Here is a 26,636-nt window from a genome sequence, read left to right as displayed (position 1 = left end):
ACAGGGAAACTGACGATTTCTCCAGTTTAGCTATAATGTCATCATGTTATTCTTGTAAACATCAATGGTAGCAAAGGAGCCAATACCTGGAGAAGAGAGTGCTCAGAACAAGGAGAAGCAGTATAGGATGAGCACAGGGTGACATGTTAAAGTTCTTGATGTGCATAAGAGGCATCCACAGGGTTCAAAATTTTACAGGGACAGTAACAAAGTGATGATAGGGATCTTGGAATATCCTTTCCAGGAATAGATTGTGATATTTACCATTTTGTGCATTTGAAATGCAAACTGCTCTTCATAAATCTCTTAGTCTCCTAAAATTGTAATTTCTGTGAGTATTTGCACTGGTACAAAGTGGGAGAAACCTTAGAGCAGTAATTCATGCATGAACGTCATATGTTTCTGCCTGACTTATGTATAGACCAGGGATTGACAACCTTTCAGAAGTGGTGTGCCGAGTCTTCATTTATTCACTGTAATTTAAGATTCCGCGTGCCAGTAATATATTTTAACGTTTTCAGAAGGTCTCTTTCCATAAGTCTATAATTTATAACTAAACTATTGTTGTATGTAAAGTAAATAAGGTTTTTAAAATATTTAAGAAGCTTCATTTAAAATTAAATTACAATGCAGAGCCCTCCCAGACCGGTGGCCAGGACCTGGGCAGTGTGAGTGTCACTGAAAATCAGCTCGAGTGCTGCCTTCGGCATGCATGCCATAGGTTGCCTACTCCTGGTACAGACCATATGGCTCAAACAGTACAACTAGCAATAAGGAATACCAAAATGTATAGGTATCCACTAGTGCTCTCTATTTTTCCTCAAGCATAGTCAAACAGAAGATAGTACATAACTTCTTTTGTAATCAGGCATGCAATCTGCTCTCTAAAACTGCTTTGCAAGAATCAGAAATTTCAGGCTGGAAAGGAGATTGAGAGATCATCAAGACCAGTCTCCTGCACTGAAGAAGAATCAAGTAAACCTAGATCATCTTTGTCCAGCCTGTTCTTAAAAACCTCCAATTTATGGGGATTTCTCAACCTCCGTTGGAAGTATTTTCCAGATCTTAACAATCCCTATAGTTGGAAAGGTTTTCCTAATATCTAACCTAAATCTTCCTTGTTGCAGACTAAGCCCATTACTTCTTGTCCTATCTTCAGTGGATCCTGAGAACAATTGATCACTGTTCTCTTTATAACAGCCCTTCACATATTCGAAGACTTATCAGGCCCTGCAAGACTAAACATTTAGTTTTTCTAACCTTTCCTCATTTGTTAGGTTTTCTAAACCATTTATCATTTTTGTTGGCCTCCTCTGAACTGTCTTCAAATCTTTCCTAAAGTGTAGCACCCAGAATCGGACATAGTACTCCAGTTGAAGCCTCACCGGTGCCAAGTAGAATGGGACAATTATTTCCTGCATCTTACATATAACATGCCTTTTATCCATTCTGGTGTTTGGTATGATCGTTTTTCGCAACTGCATCATATTTGTGACTCATTCAATTTGTGATCCACTATAATCCCAATTCTTTTCAGTAGTACTACTGTCTAGCCAGTGATTCCCCATTTTGTAGTTGTGCATTTGATTTTCTCCTTCCTAAGTGAAGTACTTGTTGAATTCAGACCAGGTCTCCAATTTATCAAGGTTAGTTTTAATTCTAACCTTCTTCTCCAAAGTGTTTGAAATCCCTCCCAGCTTGCTGTCATTTGCAAATTTTATAAGCATACTATTCTACACCATTATCCAAGTCATTCATAAAAATGACAACTAGATCCAGATCCAGGAATGTCCACAGCAGGACTCCACTACATACTTCCTCACAGTTTGCCCGCAAGCATTGATAACTACTCTTTAAGTACAATCTTTCATCCAGTTGTGCACCCACATTATAGTAATTTCATCTAGACCACATTTCCCTAGTTTGCTTAAGAGAATGTGTCATGTGGAAGTGTGTCAAAAGTCTTATTAAAAATTAAGATATTGCATGTCTGCTCCCTCGACCCCATCCACTAGCCCAGTAACCCTGATAAAAGAGAAAATTGGGCTTGTTTGGCACAATTTGTCCTTGACAAATCCATGCTGGCTATTCCTTATAACTCCATTATCCTCTAGGTACTTACTAATTGTTTGTTTAATCATTTGTTCTAGTATCTTTCCAGGTATCATAATTATGATGACTTGTCTATAATTGCCAGGTTCTTCTTTCTTCTCCTTTTAAAAATAGGTACTAATATTTGCCCTTCTCCAGTCCTCTGGGACCTCACCCATTCTCTAGGAATTCTCAAAAGGTAACTGTTAAGGATTCCAAGATTGCTTTTGCTAATTCCTTAAGAACCCTAAAATGAATTTTATCAGACGCTGCCGACTTGAATACATCTAACTTATCTAAATATTCTTTAACCTATTTTGGCTTGCATTCCTTCTGCCTTGTTGTTAATATTAATTGTGTTAAGTATCCGGCCATAATTAACCTTCCTAATGAAAAGAGAAGCAAAATAGGCATGCCACACCTCTGCCTTCTTTATATCAGTTATTAGCTCTCCTTCCTTGCTAAGTAGAATGATTACACTTCCCTTTGCCTTTCTCTTTCTCCTAATGTAATTTAAGAACTTCATATTGTTGCCTTTTATGTTCCTTGGTAGGTGTAATTAACTTTGTGCCTCAGCCTTTTTGATTTCGTCCCTACATGCTTGTGCTATTCTTTTGTGCACCTCCTTAACAATTCATGTTTCTATTTTTTTCCCCAGGTCAGTAAAGAGCACCCAATAGAGCCATATTGGACTCTTAGTAGTCTTCTTATTGTTCTTTCAAATTGGGATAGTTTGCTTTTGTCTCTTTGAGAAACTGCCAGCTCTCTTGAGCTCATTTTTCTCTTAGATTTTCTTCACATGACACCTTACCTACCAGTTCTCAGAGTTTGTTAATATGCCTTTTTGATGTTTATTGTCCTTATTCTGCTCCTTCCTCCTATCTATCATTTCATGATCACTTTCACCCAAACTGCCTTCCATCTTCAGATTTGCTAGCAATTCCTTCCTGTTGGTCAGAATCAGGCCTAACATGGCTGTTTTCCTCATAGAATATCAGGGTTGGAAGGGACCTCAGGCGATCATCTAGTCCAGCCCCCTGCTCAAAGCAGTACCAATCCCCAACTAAATCGTCCCAGCCAGGGCTTTGTCAAGCCTGACCTTAAAAACCTCTAAGGAAGGAGATTCTACCACCTCCTTAGGTAACCCATTCCAGTGCTTCACCTCCCTCCTAGTGAAAAAGTTTTTCCTAATATCCAACCTAAACCTCTCCCACTTCAACTTGAGACCATTACTCCTTGTTCTGTCATCTGCTACCACTGAGAACAGTCTACAGCCATCCTCTTTGGAACCCCCTTTCAGGTAGTTGAAAGCAGCTATCAAATCCCACCTCATTCTTCTCTTCTGCAGACTAAACAATTCCAGTTCCCTCAGCCTCTCCTCATAAGTCATGTGCTCCAGCCCCCAATCATTTTTGTTGTCCTCTGCTGGACTCTTTTCAATTTTTCCACATCCTTCTTGTAGCATGGGGCCCAAAACTGGACACAGTACTCCAGATGAGGCCTCACTAATGCCGAATAGAGAGGAATGATCATGTCCCTCGATCTGCTGGCAATGCTCCTACATACAACCCTAAATGCCATTAGACTTCATGGCAACAAGGGCACACTATTGACTTATATCCAGCTTCTCATCCACTGTAACCCCTAGGCCCTTTTCTGCAGAACTGCTACCTAGCCTTTCAGTCCTTAGTCTGTAGCAGTGAATGAGATTCTTCCGTCCTAAGTGCAGGACTCTGCACCTGTCCTTGTTGAACCTCATCAGATTTCTTGTGGCCCAATCCTCTAGTTTCTCTAGGTCCCTCCATATCCTATCCCTATCCTCCAGCATGTCTGCCACTTCTCCCAGTTTAGTGTCATCTGCAAACTTGGGGCACTCCGCTTGACACTGGCTGCAAACCAGACATAGAGTCATTGATCACTACCCGTTAAGCCCAATGATCTAGCCAGCTTTCTATCCACCTTATAGTCCATTCATCAAGCACATACTTCTTTATCTTGCTGGCAAGAATACTGTGGGAGACCATATCAAAAGCTTTGCTAAAGTCAAGGAATAACATATCCACTGCTTTCCCCTCATCCACAGAGCCAGTTATTGCATCATAGAAGGCAATCATGTTAGTCAGGCATGACTTGCCCTTGGTGAATCCATGCTGACTGTTCCTGAACACTTTCCTTTCCTCTAAATGCTTCAGAATTGATTCCTTGAGGACCTGCTCCATGATTTTTCCAGGAATTGAGGTGAGGCTGACTGGCCTGTAGTTCCCTGGATCTTCCTTCTTCCTAGTTACTTCCTCCACTTTATGAAACAAAAAGTTGTCCCCAGTACATTCCAAGAATTTATTGGAAATTGTGTTTTTCCATAATTTTAAACATATCTGGGTAGATAAATTTCCCATTACTACCAGGTCTTACATTTTGGATATTTCTGTTTGTTCAAGAAATGCCTCATTGTCTTTCAGATTTAGTAGTCTATAGAAGTCCTCTACCATGATGTGACTCCTATTTTTTACCTCTTTTATCTTTAATCAGAGATTTTCAACTGGTCTCCCTCTCACCACCTTCTGGACCTCAGAACAAGTCTATATATTCTTGATGTATAATGCAACACCTTCTTTCATTTAATCTAGCCTGTCCTTTCTGAACAAGCTGTGCTCCTTTATACCAGTATTCTAGTCATGAGACTTATATCATGTCTCTGTCTTAATTGAAGACTACTAAAAAATATTAAAGGCCAGAAGTGACTTCCTGCATAACACAGGTCAAAGAACCTCACCTAATAATTTCTGCATCAAGCCTCTTTCTTCTGTTTGAATTATAGTATTTCATCTAGAAAAATACACAGGCTTGATTTAAAGGCTTCAGGTGATAGAGAATCCACCATGTCCTTAGGTGTTCAAATAGTTATTTATTTTTCCTGTTAAAAATGTGCACTTTACATTTAGTCTGTATTTGTCTAGCTTCACCTTTCAACCATTGGATCTCATGTCGTTTTTCTGCTCGATTAAGAAGTCATCTATTATTAGAAATATTTTCTCTATGTAGGTATTTGTAGATCATGATCAAGTTACTTCTTAAAGTTCTCTTGGATAAACTACATAGACAGAGCTTCTTAAAGTCTCTCATTACAAAGCATATTTTACAGCCTTCAAATCATTCTTGTAGCTCTTCTCAATTTTTCAATAATGAAGTAGTTTCTGAAAATTCAGGTCTGCAAACTTCCCAAATGAGTGCTTTGTCACTTGCGTTTAAGTACTGGCTGCATGGTACAAGACAAATGAGGAGGGTCTTTTCTATTTTACCCACCTCTCTTCAGAAGTGGCAATGAAATGAGATGATTTAAAGGATGATAACCTGCTTCATTTACATCTTAGATCAATAAATGTCCATAGAGAAGGCCTATTCATTGGATGACCAGTGACCCTGATAAAGTATAAATGACTAGAGCTAGGTGGAAAACTGTTTCTGTCCCATGAGAATTTGGGATTTTGAAAAAAAATCCCATACTAAATCAAGCGAAAGTCAAAAAAAAACAAACCTAAGTTTTCACGAACTAAAAATCCAGAACATTCGTTTTGGTTTAATCAAAATGTTCAGATAATTTTGAATGTTTCCTTTCAATCTCAAACTTTTTTCCTTCTTTCAGGGTAAATTTTCTAAAATTTTGAAATGAAAAGTTGTTTCAACTAAAAAAACCTAAAACTTTCTGGATTGACAATATAAAAATTTGATAGTCTCAAAATATGTTACTTTAACTGAAAATATTACAAGTCTGGTATTTTGTTGACCTCAATATTATTTCATGAACAGTTTCAGTTTAGACAAAAAACCCTTTTTGGGGGGCAGGGGGAATTCCTGATCAACTCTACAAATGAATTATTTCACAGATGCCTCTCTATACTCTGTTATGAAGACAATACAAACTGCATAAATAGAAACATATGATATTTCATCTAAGATCCTTTCCATCCCCATTTGCCACGTCACCTGTAACTAAGGACTCAACTGATAAACACTTAATTAGGAGATCTGTCCTTTACATAAACTTATATTGATTCATTGAATTTATCAAGATAACTGCATTTCACTCTGCCTCCCTCCAGTCCCCCTTATAATTGAGTAAAAATGACAAAGTCATGGCTAGGATAACTTAGATGAGCCTAGGAAAGCAGAAATACAAATGATTAGTAACCAACCACTGACACTAAAATCCACTAATGTCTCCCCTGGAGCCAACCTTTCATTGAAAAGTTACAAAAACACTTTTCCTGCAGAAACATAAGAAGCTTTAGCTGAATGCTCAGAACAACAACATTTGCCTCATCTAAGTGGTAGCTATGCAAAGAGGTAATAATCACATTCTTGTGACGGGAGGTAGGAATAGTCTATGTTTAGTTCAAATTATGAATAAAGCTACAAGAGCCTTCTGTGCTCATATATGAGCTGGAGGTAATGTATAGAGGTCACCCAAGTTTCATGCTTGGTTAGTTTGTAATCAGAAAGAAACAAAGTTGTTTCAGTTTTTTCCCTACAGGCGCCAAGTATGGTTTTTAGTGAGTTTTAACAGCTTCTTACCTAAATTTGGAGCTGAGCTGAATGAAATACCAGGCAGTCAAATGACTTGCCGAAGACAACAGAATCAGTTGCCCAACAGACCCTGTACATGCAGGATATTCCTGGGTACCATTCAGTAGCTTTAATCACTAGATATCAATTCTACTTCTGCCAGGTGTACTCTGTTCCACAGGGTTTTACCTGGACAGTTCAGTTTTTGGTCACTGTTTTTTGAGAGGGTGTGCTGTACCTCCCTGGGTGATACCAAGCGGCAAGCACAGCAACAGCCATGAAAGAAAGAAACAACATGAGGGTGACTCTTCCCATCTCACACCCATCCCAACTGCTTGCAGGACACAATATATTTTGAAAAGGAAACCTATTTTATTGTATTTGCATTTAAAGAGGTGATGTCCTTAAGTTGTGCCTTGAATTGAACTATCTTGCTAATCTAGCACTGAATTTATAATAAATCAATGAGCAAAAATTAAGCTGCACTCTGAGAGTGAATTCACAAGAAAAGGCTGTTTCAGATAAGGAGTATTTACATAAAAGAGCTTTGCACAGTATATGTGCAAAGGGAAGGCGGGAGGAGGGAAGAGAACAACCGAGCAGCGTTGAATAGGATTCCGCATAGAGTTTTATTTTGAAATTAGATTCCTCACCAGTGCCATGATGAGACATACACAAACTCAAGGACAGAAAGAAGAAGTTTTTGGGTTTGGGTTTTTTTTAAATCTTGGACTAAACTAATTACAACGTTATTAGTTGATATATATAATTTAACAAACAGGGACATAAATGCATGATGGTTGTCAGCTTGTGAAATATACTGTTTTGTTCTTCAGGAATCAATCTATAGTCTCTGTACATTCACAAATACACAATTCCCTAGGAATAAGGAACTTACTACTACACTTCCACAAGTTATTACCTTGAATGCTTCTTTTGAAGAAGGCCTTACAGCCCTCACAAGACCAGACTCCATAATGGTAGCCTGAAGCATAGTCATTGCACACAGCACAGTAGCGGGTTTCCTTGGTGGATTCCATGGACAGGCTGCCCTTTTCACTGGTGCTGGACATCCTCTCCCTGCTCCCCTGTCGCCTGTTATCTGAGCTTGGCCTGTAAAATGAAAATTCAGTGAATTTATTGATATTAAAAGGTCTCATTCCAGATGCTGAGTTACATTAAAATATTTTAAATACTTTAACATTACTTTTACACGTAAGCCATTGCCAGAGGCATGTTATATGATCACAAAGAGGAAAAGGAAAAGGAACAGAAATGATCTGTGGGATTGAAAATGGAAGGGAATGTGGTCAGAGAGACACTGCTGAGATGTGGTCCGCACTATGAAAATATTGAAGAACAAGACTGCTTTGGGAAATGGAATGCAACTGTCTGAGACAGAATCATGAGACCAAAAATACTAAACATTATTTGGCTTACTATTTAACATACTAAGCACTTACCAAAAATAAGTTTATTTAATTTTCAATCCTTGAACACATGTCAGTTATCTTATCAGGATCATATGACCCTGTCCTAGCCAATTACATTGTGTTTCTGAATCTAACAAGTTGGACCTTTCTCCAGGTTTTACTTTTAGGTGCAGACAGGTTGTCCTCTTCCCCACTTTGAGTGCAGCAGGAATCCCTGTTTTTTTTTATTACTGAGGCATCTGTCACAAACACCAACTTCAAGCTTCTAGCCAAAACTCCCCAACAATTCTCCAAAGACTCCTACTCTCAAATGCCATCTTTCTTTCATGTAACTAAAATTATTCCCCAACATCTGCTGTCACTCCTCCCAAGTATCCATATCAGCCAAAACTTCCTTGAAGCATTCCTATGCCACTCCCAAATGCCACTACCCATACTGTCAAAACTCATATGTTTTCTGTGCCCAAATTAAATTCATTGACATTCAACTGCTTAGAATGGATATCACTTATAGAAATACAAGGCACTGTCATAGAATCATAGAATATCAAAGTTATAGCCTATTCTAAGCAACTGAATTATGCCAAAAATCCAGGTTAACAGCATTTTTGAAGTCAAGTGAAAGCTTTTGCCTCAAGCTCTGTGTTCCAGTTTATTTTGGACTCTTCTTTTAATATTCACCTGTGGTTTATTTGTGACTTGTGTAAGTTAAAAACAGCTGTGAACAGTGAAATGCAGACGTGGCAGAACTCTGGCTTTTTGGAGGTTCTAGAAAGTGAGGAGGTGACAAAATTCCTGACACCATAAACATGACCATAATATGCAAAGTAACATTCATTTGCATATTTTGGATACTATTAAAATTTAAGAGGAGAAGGGAGACCTCCCTCCCTAGGTCTACTTTTAACCCTTTCCTGTTTTTCCCATCATTTTATTGTCCTTCATTGCTTTGATTTCTCCCTTTGAAGCTGATTTACCTCAAAGTCTCATTTAACCACATCCCTTTTACTGTATCACTTCATTACTTCTTCTCCCATGTTGCCTAGATTTAGAAATAAGCAAAAGAAGCTGAGCACTAATCAAACCTGCATTTTTGTACTTTCCCTTTACCCTTCCGCCACAGCCATAAAGATGCCAGAACATCCCTTTCCTTCCAACACATGGAGCTGCTAATACCATCACTTAGGGTACATCTACACTATCTGCCGGATTGGCGGGTAGCGATTGATCTATCGGGGATCAATTTATCGTGCGTAGTGTAGACACAATAAATGGATCCCCGATTGCTCTCCCGTCGAATGCTGAACTCCAGCTCAGCGAGAGACGGAAGCAAAGTCAACAGGGGAGTGGCGGCCATTGATCCCGGGCGGCAAGGATGCAAAGTGATTCTAAGTCGATCTAAGATAAGTCAACTTCAGCTACGCTATTCTCATAGCTGAAGTTGCGTATCTTAGATCAATCCCCATCCCCACCCTCCCAGTGTAGACCAGGCCATAATGGAGAAGACGAGATCTCCATGCTTCAGTCTTTGCTGCTTTTCTGAGATTCCCAACCCTCCCATTGTTTCTTGGGCTGAGGTAGGGGATGGGACCCACTGGAAAGAGGAAGTACCTCACAGCAACAGGGCCAGCTTGGAGAAGAGGAGGGTTCTGGCAGAGGAGAGGTTGACTAGCTTGAGCTCGTAAACAGAATTCATGGCCTAACTCTCCCTCATTATGATCACAGATCTTCCCTCTTGTCCACCAGCCCCAATAGCCTCAGCATAACTCAGGAAATTAACAGCCCTCCAGAAGTAGGGCTTTTTGAAGTTTTCAGCGTTTTTACTCCAATGAAAAGCAAAAATAAGCTAACAAAACACCTTTAGCCACATTTGAACAAGGATAACTTATACACCAGTTTAGGTGAACGAGACTATACACTTAACTATTAATCAAAATGATTAATGGATTTCAAGCCTGGAAGGGATCATTGTGATCTGATCTCCTGTCTAGAGATCATATAACTTCCCCAAAATAATTCCTAGAGCATATATTTTATAAAAGCATTCTATCTTGACTTAAAATTGCCACTGATAAAGAATCCATTGTGACCTTTTTGCGAGTTGTTCAGTGGTTAATTACCCTCACTGTTAAAAAATTGTGCCATATTTCCAATAGATGGAAGTTGAAACTAGACTGGATCATGTTACACCCTTCTCTGCTAGATTGAAGAGCCCGTTATCAAATAGGTTTACCCTATTAGATACTTCTAGACTGGAACATAGGCATCACTTAACCTTCTCTTTGTTAAGGATGTTGGTGGCAATGAGAGACTTCAACTACTCAGACATCTGTTGGGAAAATAATGTGGCAGGGCACAGATTATCCATCAAGTTCTTGGAACGTATTGGAGACAATTTTTTATTTCAGAAGGTAGAGAAAGATATTAGGGGAGAGACTGTTCTAGATTTGACAAATAGGGAGGGACTGGTTGAGAATTTCAAAGAGGAAGGCAGCTTGGGTGAAAGTGATCATGAAATGGCAGAGTTCATGATTCTAAGGAACAGTAGAAGGAAATAAAGATAAAGATAATGGATTTCTAGAAGGCACACTTTAGCAAACTCAGGGAGTTGATAGGCAAGATCCCATGGGAAGCAAATCTAAGGGGGAAAACACTTCGAAAGGTGACAGTTTTCAGAGAGACATTAAGAGCAGAAGAGAAAAACTATCCCACTGCACGGGAAAAATGTGAAATATGGCAGGAGACCACCCTGTCTTAACCAGGAGCACTTCAATTATCTGAAACACACACACACACAGTCCTACGAAGAGTGGAAACTAGGTCAAATTACAAAGGATGGATATAAACAAGTACATAGAGACAAAATTAGAAGGGTCGAGGCACAAAATTAGATGAAACTAGCTAGAGACATAAAGGGTAAAAAGAAAACATTCTACAAGTACATTAGAAGCAAGAGGAAGACCAAGGACAGGGTAGGCCTGTTACTCCATCGGGCTGCGGGCGGGGGGGACAATAACAGAAAGTGTGGAAATGGCAGAAGTGTTGAATGACTTTTTTGTTTCAGTTTTCACCAAAGAAGTTAGTAGAGATTGGACATAAAACATAGCGAATGCCAGTGAAAATGAGATAGGATGAGAAGCTAAAACAGGGAAAGAACAAGTTAAAAATTATTTAGAAAAGTTAAATGTCTTCAAGTCACCAGGGCCTGATGAAATACTCAAGGAGCTGACTAAAGAGATATGAGTCATTAGTGATTATCTTCAAAAAGTCATGGAAGAGGGAAGAGATTCCAGAGGACTGGAAAAAGGCAAATATAGTGCTCATCTAAAAAAGGGGAAATAAGGACAACCTGTGGAATTACAGACCAATTAGCTTAACTTCAGCACCAAGAAAGATAATGGAGCAAATAATTAAGCAATCAATTTGCAGACACATAGAAGATAATAAGGTGATAAATAACAATCAGCATAGATTTATCAAGAACAAATTATGTCAAACTTAATTGCTTTCTTTGACAGAACAACAAGCCTTGTGGATGGGGGAACGCAGTAGGTGTGGTATATCATTACTTTATTAAGGCTTTTGATACTGTCTCGTGTGACTGTCTCAAAAACAAACTAGGAAAATACAACCTAGATGGAGCTACTATAAGATAAGTGCATAATGGGTTGGAAAACCATTCCCAGAAAGTAATTATCAGTGGTTCACAGTCAAGCTGGCAAGGCACATCAAGTAGGGTCCCACAGGGATCAGTTCTGGGGCTGGTTCTGCTCAATATCTTAATCAATGATTTAGAATATGGCATAGAGAGTACATTTAAAATGTTTGCGGATTATACCAATCTGTGAGGGGTTGCAAGTGCTTTGGAGGATAGGATTAACATTCAAAATGATCTGGCAAAGTGTAAAAATGGTCTGAAGGAAATAGGAATAATTTTCAGGACAAATGCAAAGTACACCACTTAGGAAGGAACAATCAGTTGCATACATACAAAATGGTAAACAACTGTCTAGAAAGGAGTACTGCAGAAAGAAGCACTGCAGAAAGGGATCTGGGGGTGAGTGAATCACTAGCTAAATATGAGTGAACAGTGCAACAGTTGCAAAAAAATCGAACATCATTCTGGGATGTATTAGCAGGAGTGTTGTAAGGAAGACTTGAGAAGTAATTCTTCTGCTCTACTCCATGCTAATTAGGCTTCACCTGGAGTATCAGGAAAAATGTGGACAAATTGGAGTAAGTCCCAAAAAGAGCAACAAAAATGATTAAAGGTCTAGAAAAATGTGACTGATGGAAAATTGAAAAAAAATTGGGTTTGTTTAGTCTGGAGAACAAAGACTGAGAAGGGGCAGGATAACAGTTTTCAAGTACATAAAAGGTTTAGATGGAGAAGAGAGAAAATTATTCTCCTTAACCTCTGAGGATAGGACAAGAAGGAATGGGCTTAAATTGCAGCAAGGGCAGTTTAGGTTTGACACTAGGAAAAACTTCCTAACTGTCCAGGTGGTTAAGCACTAGCATAAATGGCCTTGGGAGGTTGTGGAATTTCCATCACTGGAGATTTTTAAGATCAGGTTAGACAAACACCTACCCGGGATGGTCTATATCAGGGGTGAACAAACTTTTTGGGCTGAGGGCCACATCTGGATGGGGAAATTGTACGCAGGACCGGGGCAGGGGGTGTGGGAGGGAGGGAGTGTGGGGGTGTGGGAAGGGGCTCAGGGCAAGGAATTGGGGCAGAGGAAGGGTGCAGAGTGTATGAGGGGGCTCACGGAAGGGGGTTGGAGTGTAGGAGGGGTGAGTCAGGGGGCTCAGGGCAGGACGTTGGGGTGCACAGGGGTGCAGGACAAGGCCAGCTTTAGGCTGATTCCCCTGAATCGGGCCCCGTGCCTGCGCCAAAGAGGGCCCTGAGCCCTAAAGAAGAGTGCCAAACTTAGACGCCTTTTTAATTTTTACCCACTGGGTAAGCACTCCAGGTCTTCGGCAGCATTTCTGTGGCGGGTCCTTCAGTGCCGTGGAAGACCTGGAGCGCCACCGGGTGAGTCATCGCTGCTGGGGCCCCGTCGAAACTATTCAAATCAGGGCCCACACTTCCTAAAACCGGCCCTGGTGCAGGATGCAGCAGGGAGCTCAGGGCAGGGGGTTGGGGTGCAGGAAGGGTGTATGAGGCGGCTTAGGGCAGGGAGTTGGGGTGTAGGGTGCAGGCAGGGTTCAGGCTCTGGCCCAGTGCCACTTACCTAAAGTGGCTCCAGGGTGGCAGCGGCGCACACCACGGCCAGGGCAGGCTCCCTGCATGCCTTCTCTGTCCCCGGCCCTATGCCGCTCCAGGAAGTGCTGCAGCCCCTTTGGGGAGGGGGGTAGAGGGCTCCATGTGTGTACCTCCCCCGAAGCTCCCATTGGCTGCAGTTCCCCATTCCCAGCCAATGGGAGCTGTGGGTGGTGGTGCCTGGAGGCAAGGGCAATGCACGGAGCCCTCTGCCTCCACCCGTACCCCCCCGCCTGGGGGGTGCAGGGATGTGGTGCCAGCCGCTTCTGTGAGTGGCACGGGGCCCACGGCGCCACAGGGGGCAAGCCTGCAGGCCGTATCCAAAGCCCTGAGGGGTCAGATCCAGCCCACGAGCCATAGTTTGCCCACCCCTTGTCTAGATAATCCTTAGTCCTGCCATGAGTGCAGGAGACTCATGCAGGACTAGATGACCTCTCAAAGTCCCTTCCAGTCCTATGACTCTATGAATCTAAACCGATGGAGCTCCTTGAGTCTATCACTATCAGGCATGTTTTCTAATCCCTTGATCATTCTCATGTTCTCGTCTCTGAACCCTCTCCAATTTATCAACATCCTTCTTGAACTGTGGTCACCTGTAATGGAACAGTATTCCACCAGCAGTTGGATCAGTACCAGGAAATTAACCTCTCTGGTCCTACTTGAGATTCCCCTATATATACATCCAAGGAGCCCTTTAGGAACTTGCACTAGGAACTTCTGGTCAGCTGATTATTTACCATGACCCCCAAATCCTTTACAAGGTCACTGCTTCCCAGGATAGAGTCCCCTATCCTGTAAATATGACTTACATCCCTTGTTCCAGATGTATATATTTACATTTAGCCACATTAAAAACACAGTGTGTTTGCAAGCAGTTTACCTAGTAATGTAGATCAGCAACCTATTGTATTCATTCAAAATTTGGGTCACCTGCAAACTTTATCACTGATGATTTTATGTTTTCTTTCAGGTAAAACACTTGATAAAAGCATAGAGCCAAGAACCAATCCCTGCACTCATTCAATGATGATTCTCCATTTACAAGTACATTGAGACCTATCTGTTAGCCAGTTTTAAACCCATTAAGTGTGTGTCAGGTTAATTTTGTATCATTCTAAGGTTTTTTTGAAAAACTAAAATACTAGGTGGTTTCAAGTCAGATGTCTTACAGAAGTCTCGGTATATTACATAAGCACTATTACCTTTACTAAGCAAACTTGTAATTTCATCAAAAGAAAAAGGAAGTTTGATAAGATCTATTTTCCAAAGACCCATGCTAATTGACATTAGTTATATTACTCTCTTTTCAGTCTTATTCATAGAGTCCAATAATAGCCACTCTGTTATCTTGCCCAGTTTTGATGTGCTTTCCATCAGCTTCTCTCATAATAGAAAAAAGCTACAAGAGAGAAACCCAGTGGCTCATCTTTGGGGATTCCTACAGCTGTGAATCACCATAGGAATGCTCACTTTCTACACACAAACTACTGTTATCAGAAGAAAAAGTGGAGTTAAGTGTTTCATTGCTGTTGCCACAGGCCAATCAGATCTGAACTATTTGTTCCAAACACCCTGGTTCCTGACCTACCAGCAAAGTTCAAATGTTTGCCAAGTACTCCAATTCAGCTGCGCTGGGCTTCCTGCAGTTAAGTACAAGTGATTTTTAAAAAAGGTTGCAGTAAAAGGCATCATTATCCCAGAAAACATTTGGAGATCTTCAATCATCAGGGTAGCCAACCAAATCATTTGAGATCAAAGCACCTAAGTCATTTAGGAGCCTAAATCTTATTGATAGGCTTTGGAGCAGGCCCTATTCTCTACATTGCATCTTCACACTGAGGTCACAAAGCAATGTCCTACTCTGAAGATACGTTTTTATAATGTCACCATCATTGGTTCCCACATTTGAAATAGGTTAGGGTTTCCCAGTGGCTCTGTGAACACAGGCAGAATTTTTCAAAGGTTCACTTTCATTAAGAGCCTCACTAACAAATACAGAGTCACAAGGTTCTTTCTTCATTGTGTTCTTGATAGGATAGAGAAGATTTCATTCTTTATCAAAATGTTTATATCATTTCTGGAAAATGCAGGAATAAACTGAAATATTGCAACAGTCCTCTTATCTTGTTAGTTACAGAATGTACAGCTAAGACCCAAACAGAAACAAGAATGCATGGGATGGAGATTAGAGCGAGTCAGAAGTTATTAATATGCACCTGACATATTAATAACAACCATTTTTCCCACCCCACAATTTGTGATTAATCCATCTTAGTTTGCATTCAAAATTATATCTAAAAATCTGAACCGATACCTTTACATGTTATTCTTTTGCCTCCAAGTATTAGTGGCTCAAGATACTTCCCTGAGAATTCACCACAACTGAATATGAATATTTATACCTGAACAACACAGCTTCTGACATATTTCCCATTGCTTTTGACTCCTCATAAACACTTTATGGGTGTGGTTTAAGCTGTTGTTACATGAATATCATATCTAAAAAAGCTCCAACAACCTATTGCTGAATCTTGCCAATTCACATGAATGACTGTGGAGACCCACTGCAAATTAATACATTTTGGAAAATACAAATAAAGCAAATACTTAAAGTGGAGATAATGCAGCACGGAATATGCTTTGTTTATTTGACCAGTATAGTTCAATTATTTATATATTTATTATATATAATTTATTTAATTTATATGATTTAATTATTTACATAAATATATTTCAAGGTATACTAGACATGTAATAAATAGTAACACTTTCTGTAGTATAATTTGCAAATATAATGGAATTTTAACATCACACTTCTCTACTGCACAATTTTAGCAGAAATGTGGGATCTAGGGTGACCAGATGAGAGGGAGAAAATATCGGGACACATGGGGGAGAGGGGAGAAAGGGTCCGCCAGCGAAGCAAAAAAAAAGGAGTGCTGCCGACGGAACAAAATATCAGGACAAATTGCATCCCAACCAAAAATTGGTCGGGATGCGGGACAAACACCTAAAGGCACCTGTGGACTCCTGCTCCAGGAGAGAAGGGGTTAAAACAGCCCTGGCAAGGGGCTGTAGCTGGAGCCAGAAGCCTGGGCTGATGGCAGGAGTGGCTGCAGCTGGGAGCCATGCCCCAAACTGAGCCACAAGGCTGTATAAGAAGGCCAAGGGAGCCAGAAGCAGAAAGAGTCTCTCTCTGACTGGAGAAAGAGACAGGCCTGGCTGCTCAGTGACTCACCAAGGGGACTTAAAGGAAGGCAGGGCTGGGGGAAAAGCCTTAGGAGCTGGGAAGCCCTAGGCCAGCAATTCCCCAGGCTGCAGGGCCTAATTCTAGGCCTCTAAGGTACTGGGCTTGCAGAGGGACAGCCAGAGGGTGGGTAAAGGCAGCCAGGCCAAGACCCCTTTGCCTATGATGGGTGGCTGATGCTGCAGTCTTCCCCAGGGTGTGGGGGCTAGACGATGACTGGGCAGTAGTCAATACTGAGGCAAAGTGGGGATAGAGGGGCGGGGTTCCCTGGGAGGTGGGGGAGACCCAGTTAAAGTGGCATCGAGGTCCAGGGAGGGGCCCGGGGCCAGCGGAGGACAGGTGGATCACCGGCCTGCAGAGGGCGCTCCGTAGCTGGAATCGAGCTAATTCCCAGAAGCAACCAGCAGGAGGCGCTGTGGGGGTGAGTCCACACGTCTACAGCACTCTCCAATATTAGACTCTCCTTCCTGGCTTCCCTCCCCAGGAACATCACCGCTCAAACATCCCCTTTAGAAAGAGTCTAGAAAAATAACTGTCCTGCAGCTTGTCGTAAGGGTCTCATAGCCAGGCTCTGGTGTGCCACAATGGGAAGCAAACTGCAGTGCCACAGACTCCTCACTCCACACCAGAACTATGCTGCTGCCAGCCCCCTCCCACTTATTGCAGAGGAGTGTTGGCATGAGCTTTGCGTTATCATGTCAGCATCACATTAAAACATCACAGGAGGAGACAGTCTCTGGGTAAAGAGGACACAACCCAGTTACAGATTTAAAGTCAAAAGCAGTTGCTTGAATTTCACCCAGAACTCAATTGCTAGCTAGAGCACATCATGAATCACAGGTGCAACGTGCTCCTCGCAAGAAACTACATTATGCAGTAGATCCAGTTCTGAATGATTTCAAAGGTAGCCTCGTGAAGAGTACACTGCAACAATCTAACAGAGAGGTGTCAAAAGCACTGATGACATCACCATGTCCAAAAGATAAGGGCACAGGCTTTTTATTACCATGCAACACTAGTCTTCTCTACACTCTTTGCAAGTGGCAAAAGGTAACAAACAAACCAGTTATTGACTATTGCTGGGGGCGGAGGAGGTCAACCAAATGACCCAGAAAGTAAAAACCAAACATAGCATGGAATTTGTGACTGAAAATTAAAGCTTCCCCTTTGTAATTGACAATAAATTTGACATTATTTAAATTGAAAACCTTCTCTGGAGCTGTAGCATGACCAGATTATATACAATAGGAGATGAGGACAAGCCACTGCTCTCCCCATCCGACTCCATTTTATAACTCCCTTCTGTAACAGGCTAGCAGAGTTTACTCAGAAATCCTCTGATTAGCAGGGTACTTTGGCTGACTCCCAGAGACAGGTAGAACTTGTCTATACCTGACTATACTAAGGATTAGTCTCTCTAGGCAGAGGGATGTAGGGTCTGGGTTGGAGAAGTTCTGCAGTAAAACCCTAGGAACAACCTAGTTTGGGGGAGAGGGAGGTGACTTAGTCTGAGTTTCATGTTATGTTATTGTTATTTCAACTGCCAATTAAAAAAATAACACACAGTCTCAGGAAGAGGGGTCAGTTTGGGCTCTAACCCAGGATCCCTGTGTCCTGTGCTAAAGTGAGGCAGGAATTCAGCCTGTTCACAAACCTAAAGACATCTAAGATAAGAGGGAGGGCAGGTCCCAGGGTTTGCTGAGAGTAAGGGAACCCTTGTTAGAGAGAGTGAGGGAGATGCAAGTTTGTGGGATTCCCAGCTTTGAAAACAAGACTAGTCCACATTTACAAGACAAGGCTGAAGTTCACATGCATCAAACCCGAAACCAAGACCCATTTCAAGTATAACTGAGGTTGACTGGGAATATTTTGTACAGTTGTATTAATCATTAGTATGGTTTTGGTCTACTTTCCAAAATGGAATTAATATTCTAGAATATCAATTTCCATTTGATATATAAAAAAAGGTAATACTAGGTAATCTGGACAAAATTAAACTTTTTTATAAAGTCAGGATGATTTTACAAAAATGGAAACTAGCAAATAAATTAAATGGTAATCTGAGATGGAAGATTTTGCCAGACTGAAAAAATTACTTTCTAGATAAAAGCAAAAAAGGTAGACTTGAAGAGAGACCCTCATAATTTTTAGCATTCTAATTAAACTAATTGTAACAACATGTATCAAACAGCAAAATAATATGTAATAGCCATGGAAGTGGCACCTAGTGAGCAGAGCCTGGCAACCAGGATTCCTTGTTTTGGCTCTGCTTCATTGTCAACTTGCTGTCTGATCTTGGAAAAGTCAATCTGGCAGCAGTTTGTCCAGCTATAAAAATGAGTATAACGACATCTGTCTTAGGTATTTATAAGGGACCTATTGCCTTGATATTTATCTCACAAGAAAGCGGTGAAGTAGGGACATAGTCAACCACAATTATTCCCAAAATAAAGAGTTTGAAAATACAGGATGTCGCTGGATGACTCCTGCTAGGTTGGGACTGGGTTTCCAGGTAACCAAGCAACTGCCTAGTGGATCAGTTGCCATTATGGGCTGCATGGTCACTCTAGACCCCTTTCCCTCCATTGCCTGTACAGATTATTTCAAATCAAAAGAAATCAAGTGTGACACCTGAAGTCTGCCAGAGCAAAAAATATTTGTGCAAATTCTCAGTACAAAAGTTCTTCCAATCCCCCCACCCCTCCCCAATATCACCTGAGCTGTGTTTCAGGCTTCTCTGGTTTTCAGCTTCTCTGTGGCTGAGCATGAAGAGAGATGAATGAATGAATGAATGAATGAGCAGGTAACTGGGAGTGCATGGTGAAAATGAATGAGGGATTAATGGCTCTGGGGGAAATGAACACCTAATTTGAGACACCTAAATCCTGATTTCTCAGAGGGCTGAGCACTATATATTTTCAAAATACAGCTTCCCATTGACTCTAGTTGGAGCTGTGAATTCTCTGCACATCTGCAAATCAGACCCCAAGGTCTGAGGTCAGGCACCTAAAACTACATGTTTGGTTTCAATGATTTGACTAGTGTCACCTTTCTGCCTGGTGGAGTCAGCAGCAACAAGAGCCAGGTTCAATGATTCCTCTTAATAATAGAAAATAGACCTAGCTTGAGTCCCCACCCAGAAATCTGGGAGAACTTACCACCACCCCAGGAACCCTCAAGAAGCAATTCTTCCCCACTTGCAAGTATTGCATCTGTGAATAGCAAGAGACATTTTATTAAAAGGGAAAGGGAACCAAACATTAATTTGGGAAAACACCACAACCACATTCAAAAGAACATGACCATAAGCAAACCTGAACCACAGTGTATTGGGCAGTGTCTTTTGACTCAGTTTCCCGCCTTGCAGTGGGAAAGTCCACCAAACAAATGTTCCTTTAACACATCACTCTCTTCTCTCTCTGGTGCACCACACTCACAGTTGGCTGTCCTTAGTTAGCAAAGACCCAGAGTTCCAAAGTGCATTCACAGGGGGTCACCCCACCCCAAAAGCAGGGAGATATCAAGCAATGTCTCTGTGCACCTCTGCAGCTGGCCGTTTGCCACTGCCTCCACTGCTTTTTTCGGTAGTCATTGGTCACACACTGCCATGTTCTTATGTTCCACCAATTAACCCAGGTCTTTTAGGGATTTCAGTGAATAGCAGGGAACCTCACCACCAGTACAGCCTCTGCATGGTCTTTCATTTCCCCACTGTCCCTATACCACGTTTAAGGAATAGCCCTTAGACCTACTTATCAGTGATTCAGCTCTGGCAATAGCTGAACAGAAATGATGACTCTCAGTTGAGTTTAACCAGCACAGTCTTTAAGCTCTGGGGAGTGAAAGGTCAAATGGCACTCACACTACCCAGTAGGAACACCTTTCCGCACCTCTGCTCTTCTTCATTGGAATTTGCCATCCCTACCTACTACTTAGCAAGTAAGTTTCAGTTTAGAGTGACCCCCTCAGTCAGTATAGGCTAAGAACAGTTCTGCTGCCCTTTACTCATACAACAAGGATAACAACATACCTCTAACCCCATATGCCACTGTCTCTTGTTATTCCAGAGACAATGCAGAGTTTAAATAAAACTTAAATATGGAAGGGAAGCCAGAAGTAAGTCCCTGTCATCTCCATTTCTGCAGCACCATTTGAGTTTCCTAATGACTCACTGTCATGGAGCAGCCCCCAGCAGGCTGCAGCACAACTTGTATACTTGCCTTGATTTCCCTTTATATGTCCCATGTGGAATATCACAAGGAATATTGTCTCATCAGGGGTCAGTCTCATCAGAATTTACTCAAACTAACGTTACTTTGCACTTTGTAACTTAATCCTACTGAATTTGTAGTGAGTTTTATACGAAATAAGAGGGTATAAAATGCAACTGAGTATAGCTGACAAGCCTATGATGCATAAAGACAGAAAGAAAATATGCCCCAACTGCAGCATAAAGACAGTATTTTATATGAGGGCCAAATTCTGTTCTGGTGCTCAGATGTTATACTAGTCTGTGTGTGAACTGACTCCAGTGGGGTTACCACAGATCTACCCATTTAAATTGAAAACAGAATTTGACCCAGACTCTTTATGACCTACATATGCTGCAGCATCAATCTCAGGGCTTATCTACATGGCAAAGCTATTATGAAATAAGCTAGGGTGTGAATTCTAACTGCCCATGTGGATACACTTATTCTGCACTAAGACTGCCTTTTTGCAGATTAGCTTAATCCATTTTCAATGTGTTTAAACCCAATTCACACAAAAGCACTCTTCGGGCACACTACACTTTGAGCTGCAGGTGTACTTTCCAGCTCAGGTAGATTTATGTGTGCTAGCTTTGATCGAACTGGTGTGCTAAAAATAGAAATGTAGCCACGGCAGCCTAGGAGGTGAGATAGGCTAGCTGGCCTGAGTACAATAGCTCCAGGGGACACTAGGTATTTACTTGAGCAGCTAGCCCCTACCGCCAGTGCTACACTTCTCTTTTTAGCATGCTAGTTCAATTAAAGCTAGCACAGGTATGACTAGCCAAGTTGGAAATTACCCTCCCAGCTCCAGTGTAAATATACCCACAATGCAGAGTAAAAGTATCCATGTGGGGAGCTAGTGTGGAATATCTATTCTGCAGTAGCTATTCTGGGCTATTTCCCCATGTAGCCAAGCCCTAACTTGTGAAGGGCTTCTGGATTTGACTAACAACTAGGCCATTAAAAAAAAAAACATACTGGCCAGGTAATAAGGCAACAGTACACAATGATTTTAGTTAACCAGACTCTAGTTCAGCCAACTAAATTGAATTTGGCAATCCAAGAGTCAAGAGTTTATATACAAATATAAACCCTAGGCTCCTGGATTATATATATGTGTGTGTTGATGGCAGCAACTGAGCAGTTTAGTGCCTGTAATGAATTTCAAATGGCTCCTTTTCAGATCACAACTATTTTTAACAGCTACCAAAGTAATGTGTTTAATTAAAATATATTGGAATTCTGTTTCCTTGGGGATTAGTATTAATAACATAAATCAGCGTTTAGTGTAACATTTATTAATGTGACCTACACTGGGATCAAGAGATGCCCTTTCTTTTTTTTTTTTTTTTTTTTTTGAGGGATGGTTTCAGTGTCTCAGACAGTTTTAGTTAAATCCATGTTTTGTCCAAGTTTCACTGGACCCAAACTAGTGACCGCCCAACCTACTCTGGGATTAACTCCCTGCTGCAGTCAAGGCACAGCTGTGCCTGTACGCTGTATCTTTCTCTGCCAACCTCTTACTCTCTGAACCATGCCAGCCCCCAGCCTGTCGAGTATGAAGTGCAATCTGAGACAACCCATAATTCATTGCACAGAAGCATGCCAAATTTGATGAGGAAGCAGTTGACAGAGAGAGGTGCAGCACATTTGGCCCCCATCACAGATTTGACTACGTCTGGCAGCAGTAAAAAGTGTGTGTGTGGCTTTGATAGTAGAGGAAGAAGGAATCTGAGCAGTCGCGTCAAGGGCCAACAAAGGCAGCTGTGCCCAGAGGTATATTGAAATAGGGGGACTTGGAACAGAAAACTAACTGCCTCTGGAGGGAAACAAAATGTAGTGACCATGTAAGCAGTGTAAAAGCAGAGAGTGAATCTGAAAAGCTGGAAGGATAAGAAAGAAATACAAGTACTTGTTAATCCCCAGCTGCTCAAACCATGCTGTCTGGCCCCCTCTTCAGCATACACATTTCATAAAAATATTGTCACCTTTACCTACTCTTTTGTTAAGCCTTAAGTATACAGAATTAGAAAGTCACATTTTAAGGGTAAAACAGCATAAAGACCAGATCAAATCTTATCTCCAGGCTGGTTGCTCCTAGATAGGACTTCCCTCAAAATTACTCAGTCCATACCCTAGGTCCTCTCTCTTCTAGAAACTCACTCCTACCTCCCTTAAATCTGCAGGGAAAAGGGTAAGTGGGTTCTGATGACTCAATGTGATAGAATAGGGAGTTTCAAAGAAATGCTGCCAGCTTGTTACACCCACTTACAGAGCAAAATGCAAACTGAAATTACAGTTGATTTTAATCAGTCATAAATCTGTCTTCATCACTTTGTGGTGTTCTGATAAGTTCACATGCTTCTTTCATTATTAGGCAATCCCTCTTTTTGACTTTTTAAGATTGCATGATAAAACAACTAAGGTTAACTGACCAATAAACTAGTTTAAGGTATTACACTGCCTTAAACTTCAAAATTAAATTGTGATGTTAAATGCATAGAAATCTGGAATTTTGTAGGAAAATCCCTCTTCAGGCATAGAAACAAGTAAATAAATTGTTCCCATTTACTTTGAGCTTAAAAACTGTAAATTCTATGGTAATAGAGTGTTCTAACATTTCTTTACACATCATTAATGTCATCATGAAATGTAAGCTTAATTGTCGAAACTGAGAACACATTACTCCACTATCTGCTGGCTTCACTTATTATTAATAATCCCTTTGTTGTGAGCAGAGATTGACGCCTTCTTTGAGCCTGGGGTATCAGGTATTTAAGTCCTTTTGAGGAGCTAGGTCCTATTGCCTCTTCTTTTAATTTGTGAGTAGTTTATGCAGCTTCCTACTTAGTTTGCTGGCTTCTCTGAATCTCTCTTTTAGGCATTTCTCTCTCTCCAGACAATGCCTGGGAAGCCTGGGCCCCTAACTCCGTCCTGTAAATGCCACTAGGTGGCAGGGCACCGAGAAGTTAGGCATTGCAATGCTGAACACTGTAATGACTAAATCCCTTTGAGAATTTGGCCCCCTATTCCTCTTACTAGATCCATATGTCATAATGGCTGGTTCAAGACTTCTTATGCTGCGAGTTTCTGTGGGAGGTACTGTGTGTGAAGATGTCCTCACACAGCTTCCCTACTGACTCCCTACAACAAACTGCAGGAGAAGTAGCTGACTGCCCAGTGAGAGTTGGTGCTGCAGCAGCACAAACTTTGGAAATCTGGTAGGGAACTGTCACTCCCAAGCCCTCCATAAAGTCCAGGCATTAGACAACAGTCCCAGTTGTCCCCCTATTGTTAGCAGCTCTGCCCAGGGATAGTGTTGACTGGTGCTGTGTATATCTGCACACAGTTCAGACAATAAAAACAATAAGTACTCTTGGTTGTTTTTGCTGATACAGACTAACATGGCTACCACTCTGAAACCTGTCACCGTGCAAGTTCAGACAATGTGCCTCATTCTTCACTCGCAATATGTTCAACTAAAGTCAAGTCAAGCCAATCCAATCAAGTTTTTTATATCACAACCCATCATCTTAATGTTTGACCTCCACTCTTCTAATCTTCAGCTTCTGTTTAACAAAGACTGAAAATTATACTGAATTGTATTGTGACATGGAACAGCATAAAATCAAACTCATTTCATTAGTGACCCACAATTATTTAAACTCAATAACCCAGAAGTTAAAAGGTTAATGTACTAACTAATTCCTTGCGCCCTAGTAGCAAATCAACTCCCTTTTAGTACTAATCTATATATAAACTATATACAGTTTGAAACTTTTGACAACAGTCTTACAAGCATGATCTATGAACCAGGAAATGTATATAATGCAATCAAAAGGACATCAGTGCACTATGGGACACTGGTGAAAAGAATATTTGAATCATTCTATCTTGTCTGCCTCCACGTTGACACTAGAATGGTTTCAAGGACGTGTGTATTCCCACTTGTGTGATTTGGCATTTCTGGGGTCAAGGTGAGACACTTGAAAAACCACATCTGCTAGGAAGTGCATAGACATTCTCATGAGTGGGTGATATCACTACTATACTTTTTAGGAGGGAGTGCACTTTCCTCAGTTGCCTGAGTTCATTCATCGCTGCTGCAGGAGAGAACAGATTTAGCTTAATGTCTTTAGGACTAGACCTTCACTTAATCTTTTTCTTGTATTTGAATTAAGGACAGAAATTCAGTTGGAACTCCTTGGATGGCTCACACAGTTCCTGCTCATACACAAAACCAACAAAGACAGATAACAATGAACATTTAGACCTGGCATCCCATGGAAACCTTGATTCTATAACATATGTTGAATTCGCCCATTGTGTATGATACAGAGAACCATACCGATGGGCAATCAAACAGGTTCTGCCAGTAGTTGACTATTTCAGTGCATTTACCTGGCCTGCTTTTGGCAGGCAGGAGCAACAAAGAAAGTAGAGCTATTCATATTATTTTTCTCTTGGTGGGTGGATACAGATCTTCTTGAACGGAGTCTACACTGGGGAATTAAACCATTTGTAATTGGACAATTACTGAACACTTAAGTGCAAATGCTTCAGCCTATTTAAGCACCTTTGCATTTGTCTTGTAGCCACAGTAATGCCCTTAACTGTTTCAGCTGCAATCAAAAGGACATCAGTGCACTATGGGACACTGGTGAAAAGAATATTTGAATCATTCTATCTTGTCTGCCTCCACGTTGACACTAGAATGGTTTCAAGGACGTGTGTATTCCCACTTGTGTGATTTGGCATTTCTGGGGTCAAGGTGAGACACTTGAAAAACCACATCTGCTAGGAAGTGCATAGACATTCTCATGAGTGGGTGATATCACTACTATACTTTTTAGGAGGGAGTGCACTTTCCTCAGTTGCCTGAGTTCATTCATCGCTGCTGCAGGAGAGAACAGATTTAGCTTAATGTCTTTAGGACTAGACCTTCACTTAATCTTTTTCTTGTATTTGTAAATAGCTAGTACAAAGTGCAGTGAGGTTAAGTTCATTTTTAACTGAGCTCTTTTCCTTGTCCTGGGATCCTCTGAGCAATTTTACCAGGACTATATCAGGCCCTGAGCCCTATAGGGATTTTAGTGGTGTGCCTCTTGTCCAGCACTCATACCAAGGGACTGATATCTTCCCATGCCTTCTACGGCTGGATGAAGCCTCTTCTGTTACTCAGTGTATGATCTCCCACATCTTTATTCACTAGGCCAGAAAAGAGACATGTTTGAGGAGCCAAACTCATCTGCCTCTCAGTGCCTACAGCCAGATAGTCTGGCAGGTCCGTTGCTGGTGTCATGACCAACCTCAGTGCCGAAGTCCTCTTCCATAGGATCAAAGATACACCTCTTAGCTCTGGCCCCAGTGCTGCGTTCCACCAAGAGTTTGAGACTGGCATCTCTACAGCCCCATATTGAGAGCAAATCCCTTGGCTGATACTACTCAGTACCGGTCAAGTCTATGACCATAAAATTGGCACCAAAGATTAGGTCAGCACTACCTCCATAAAGCCGCAAAAGCTCCAACTCCATGCTGACTCTTCATCCAATGCCATTGCCATTGGCACCAGCTCTGACACCTATAACAGACCTGTCCCTTTGTGATGATACCTCTGCCTTGACACCTCAAGTCAGGTCAGAGACCCATTCAGGTACGTTAAAGGAGGAGAGGAAGCATACCTTTCCACAAAAGAAAGAGGAAGCACAATTTCTTTCATCTTTCTTACTTTCCAACACAGGAGAGTTTTGAGACTTCTCAAATGGCATAACTGTCACTTCTTC

The 26,636-nt window shown here is 41.3% G+C and overlaps 1 protein-coding gene across 1 annotated transcript in view; it reads right to left on the bottom strand.

Annotated features, from left to right (window-relative positions):
• ESR1 (estrogen receptor 1) overlaps window positions 1-26,636 on the bottom strand; it is a 177,119-nt gene that overhangs the window by 136,544 nt on the left and 13,939 nt on the right. The window contains exon 2 of the mRNA XM_030556594.1: window positions 7,577-7,767. Coding sequence (XP_030412454.1) covers window positions 7,577-7,767 — 191 coding nt within the window. The remainder of the gene's footprint in view (window positions 1-7,576; window positions 7,768-26,636) is intronic.

Source organism: Gopherus evgoodei, chromosome 3, assembly GCF_007399415.2.
Source record: "Gopherus evgoodei ecotype Sinaloan lineage chromosome 3, rGopEvg1_v1.p, whole genome shotgun sequence".
NCBI lineage: Eukaryota > Metazoa > Chordata > Testudines > Testudinidae > Gopherus > Gopherus evgoodei.
Note: the sequence above shows the minus strand (reverse complement) of the source record. Positions and strands in the feature narration are given on the sequence as shown.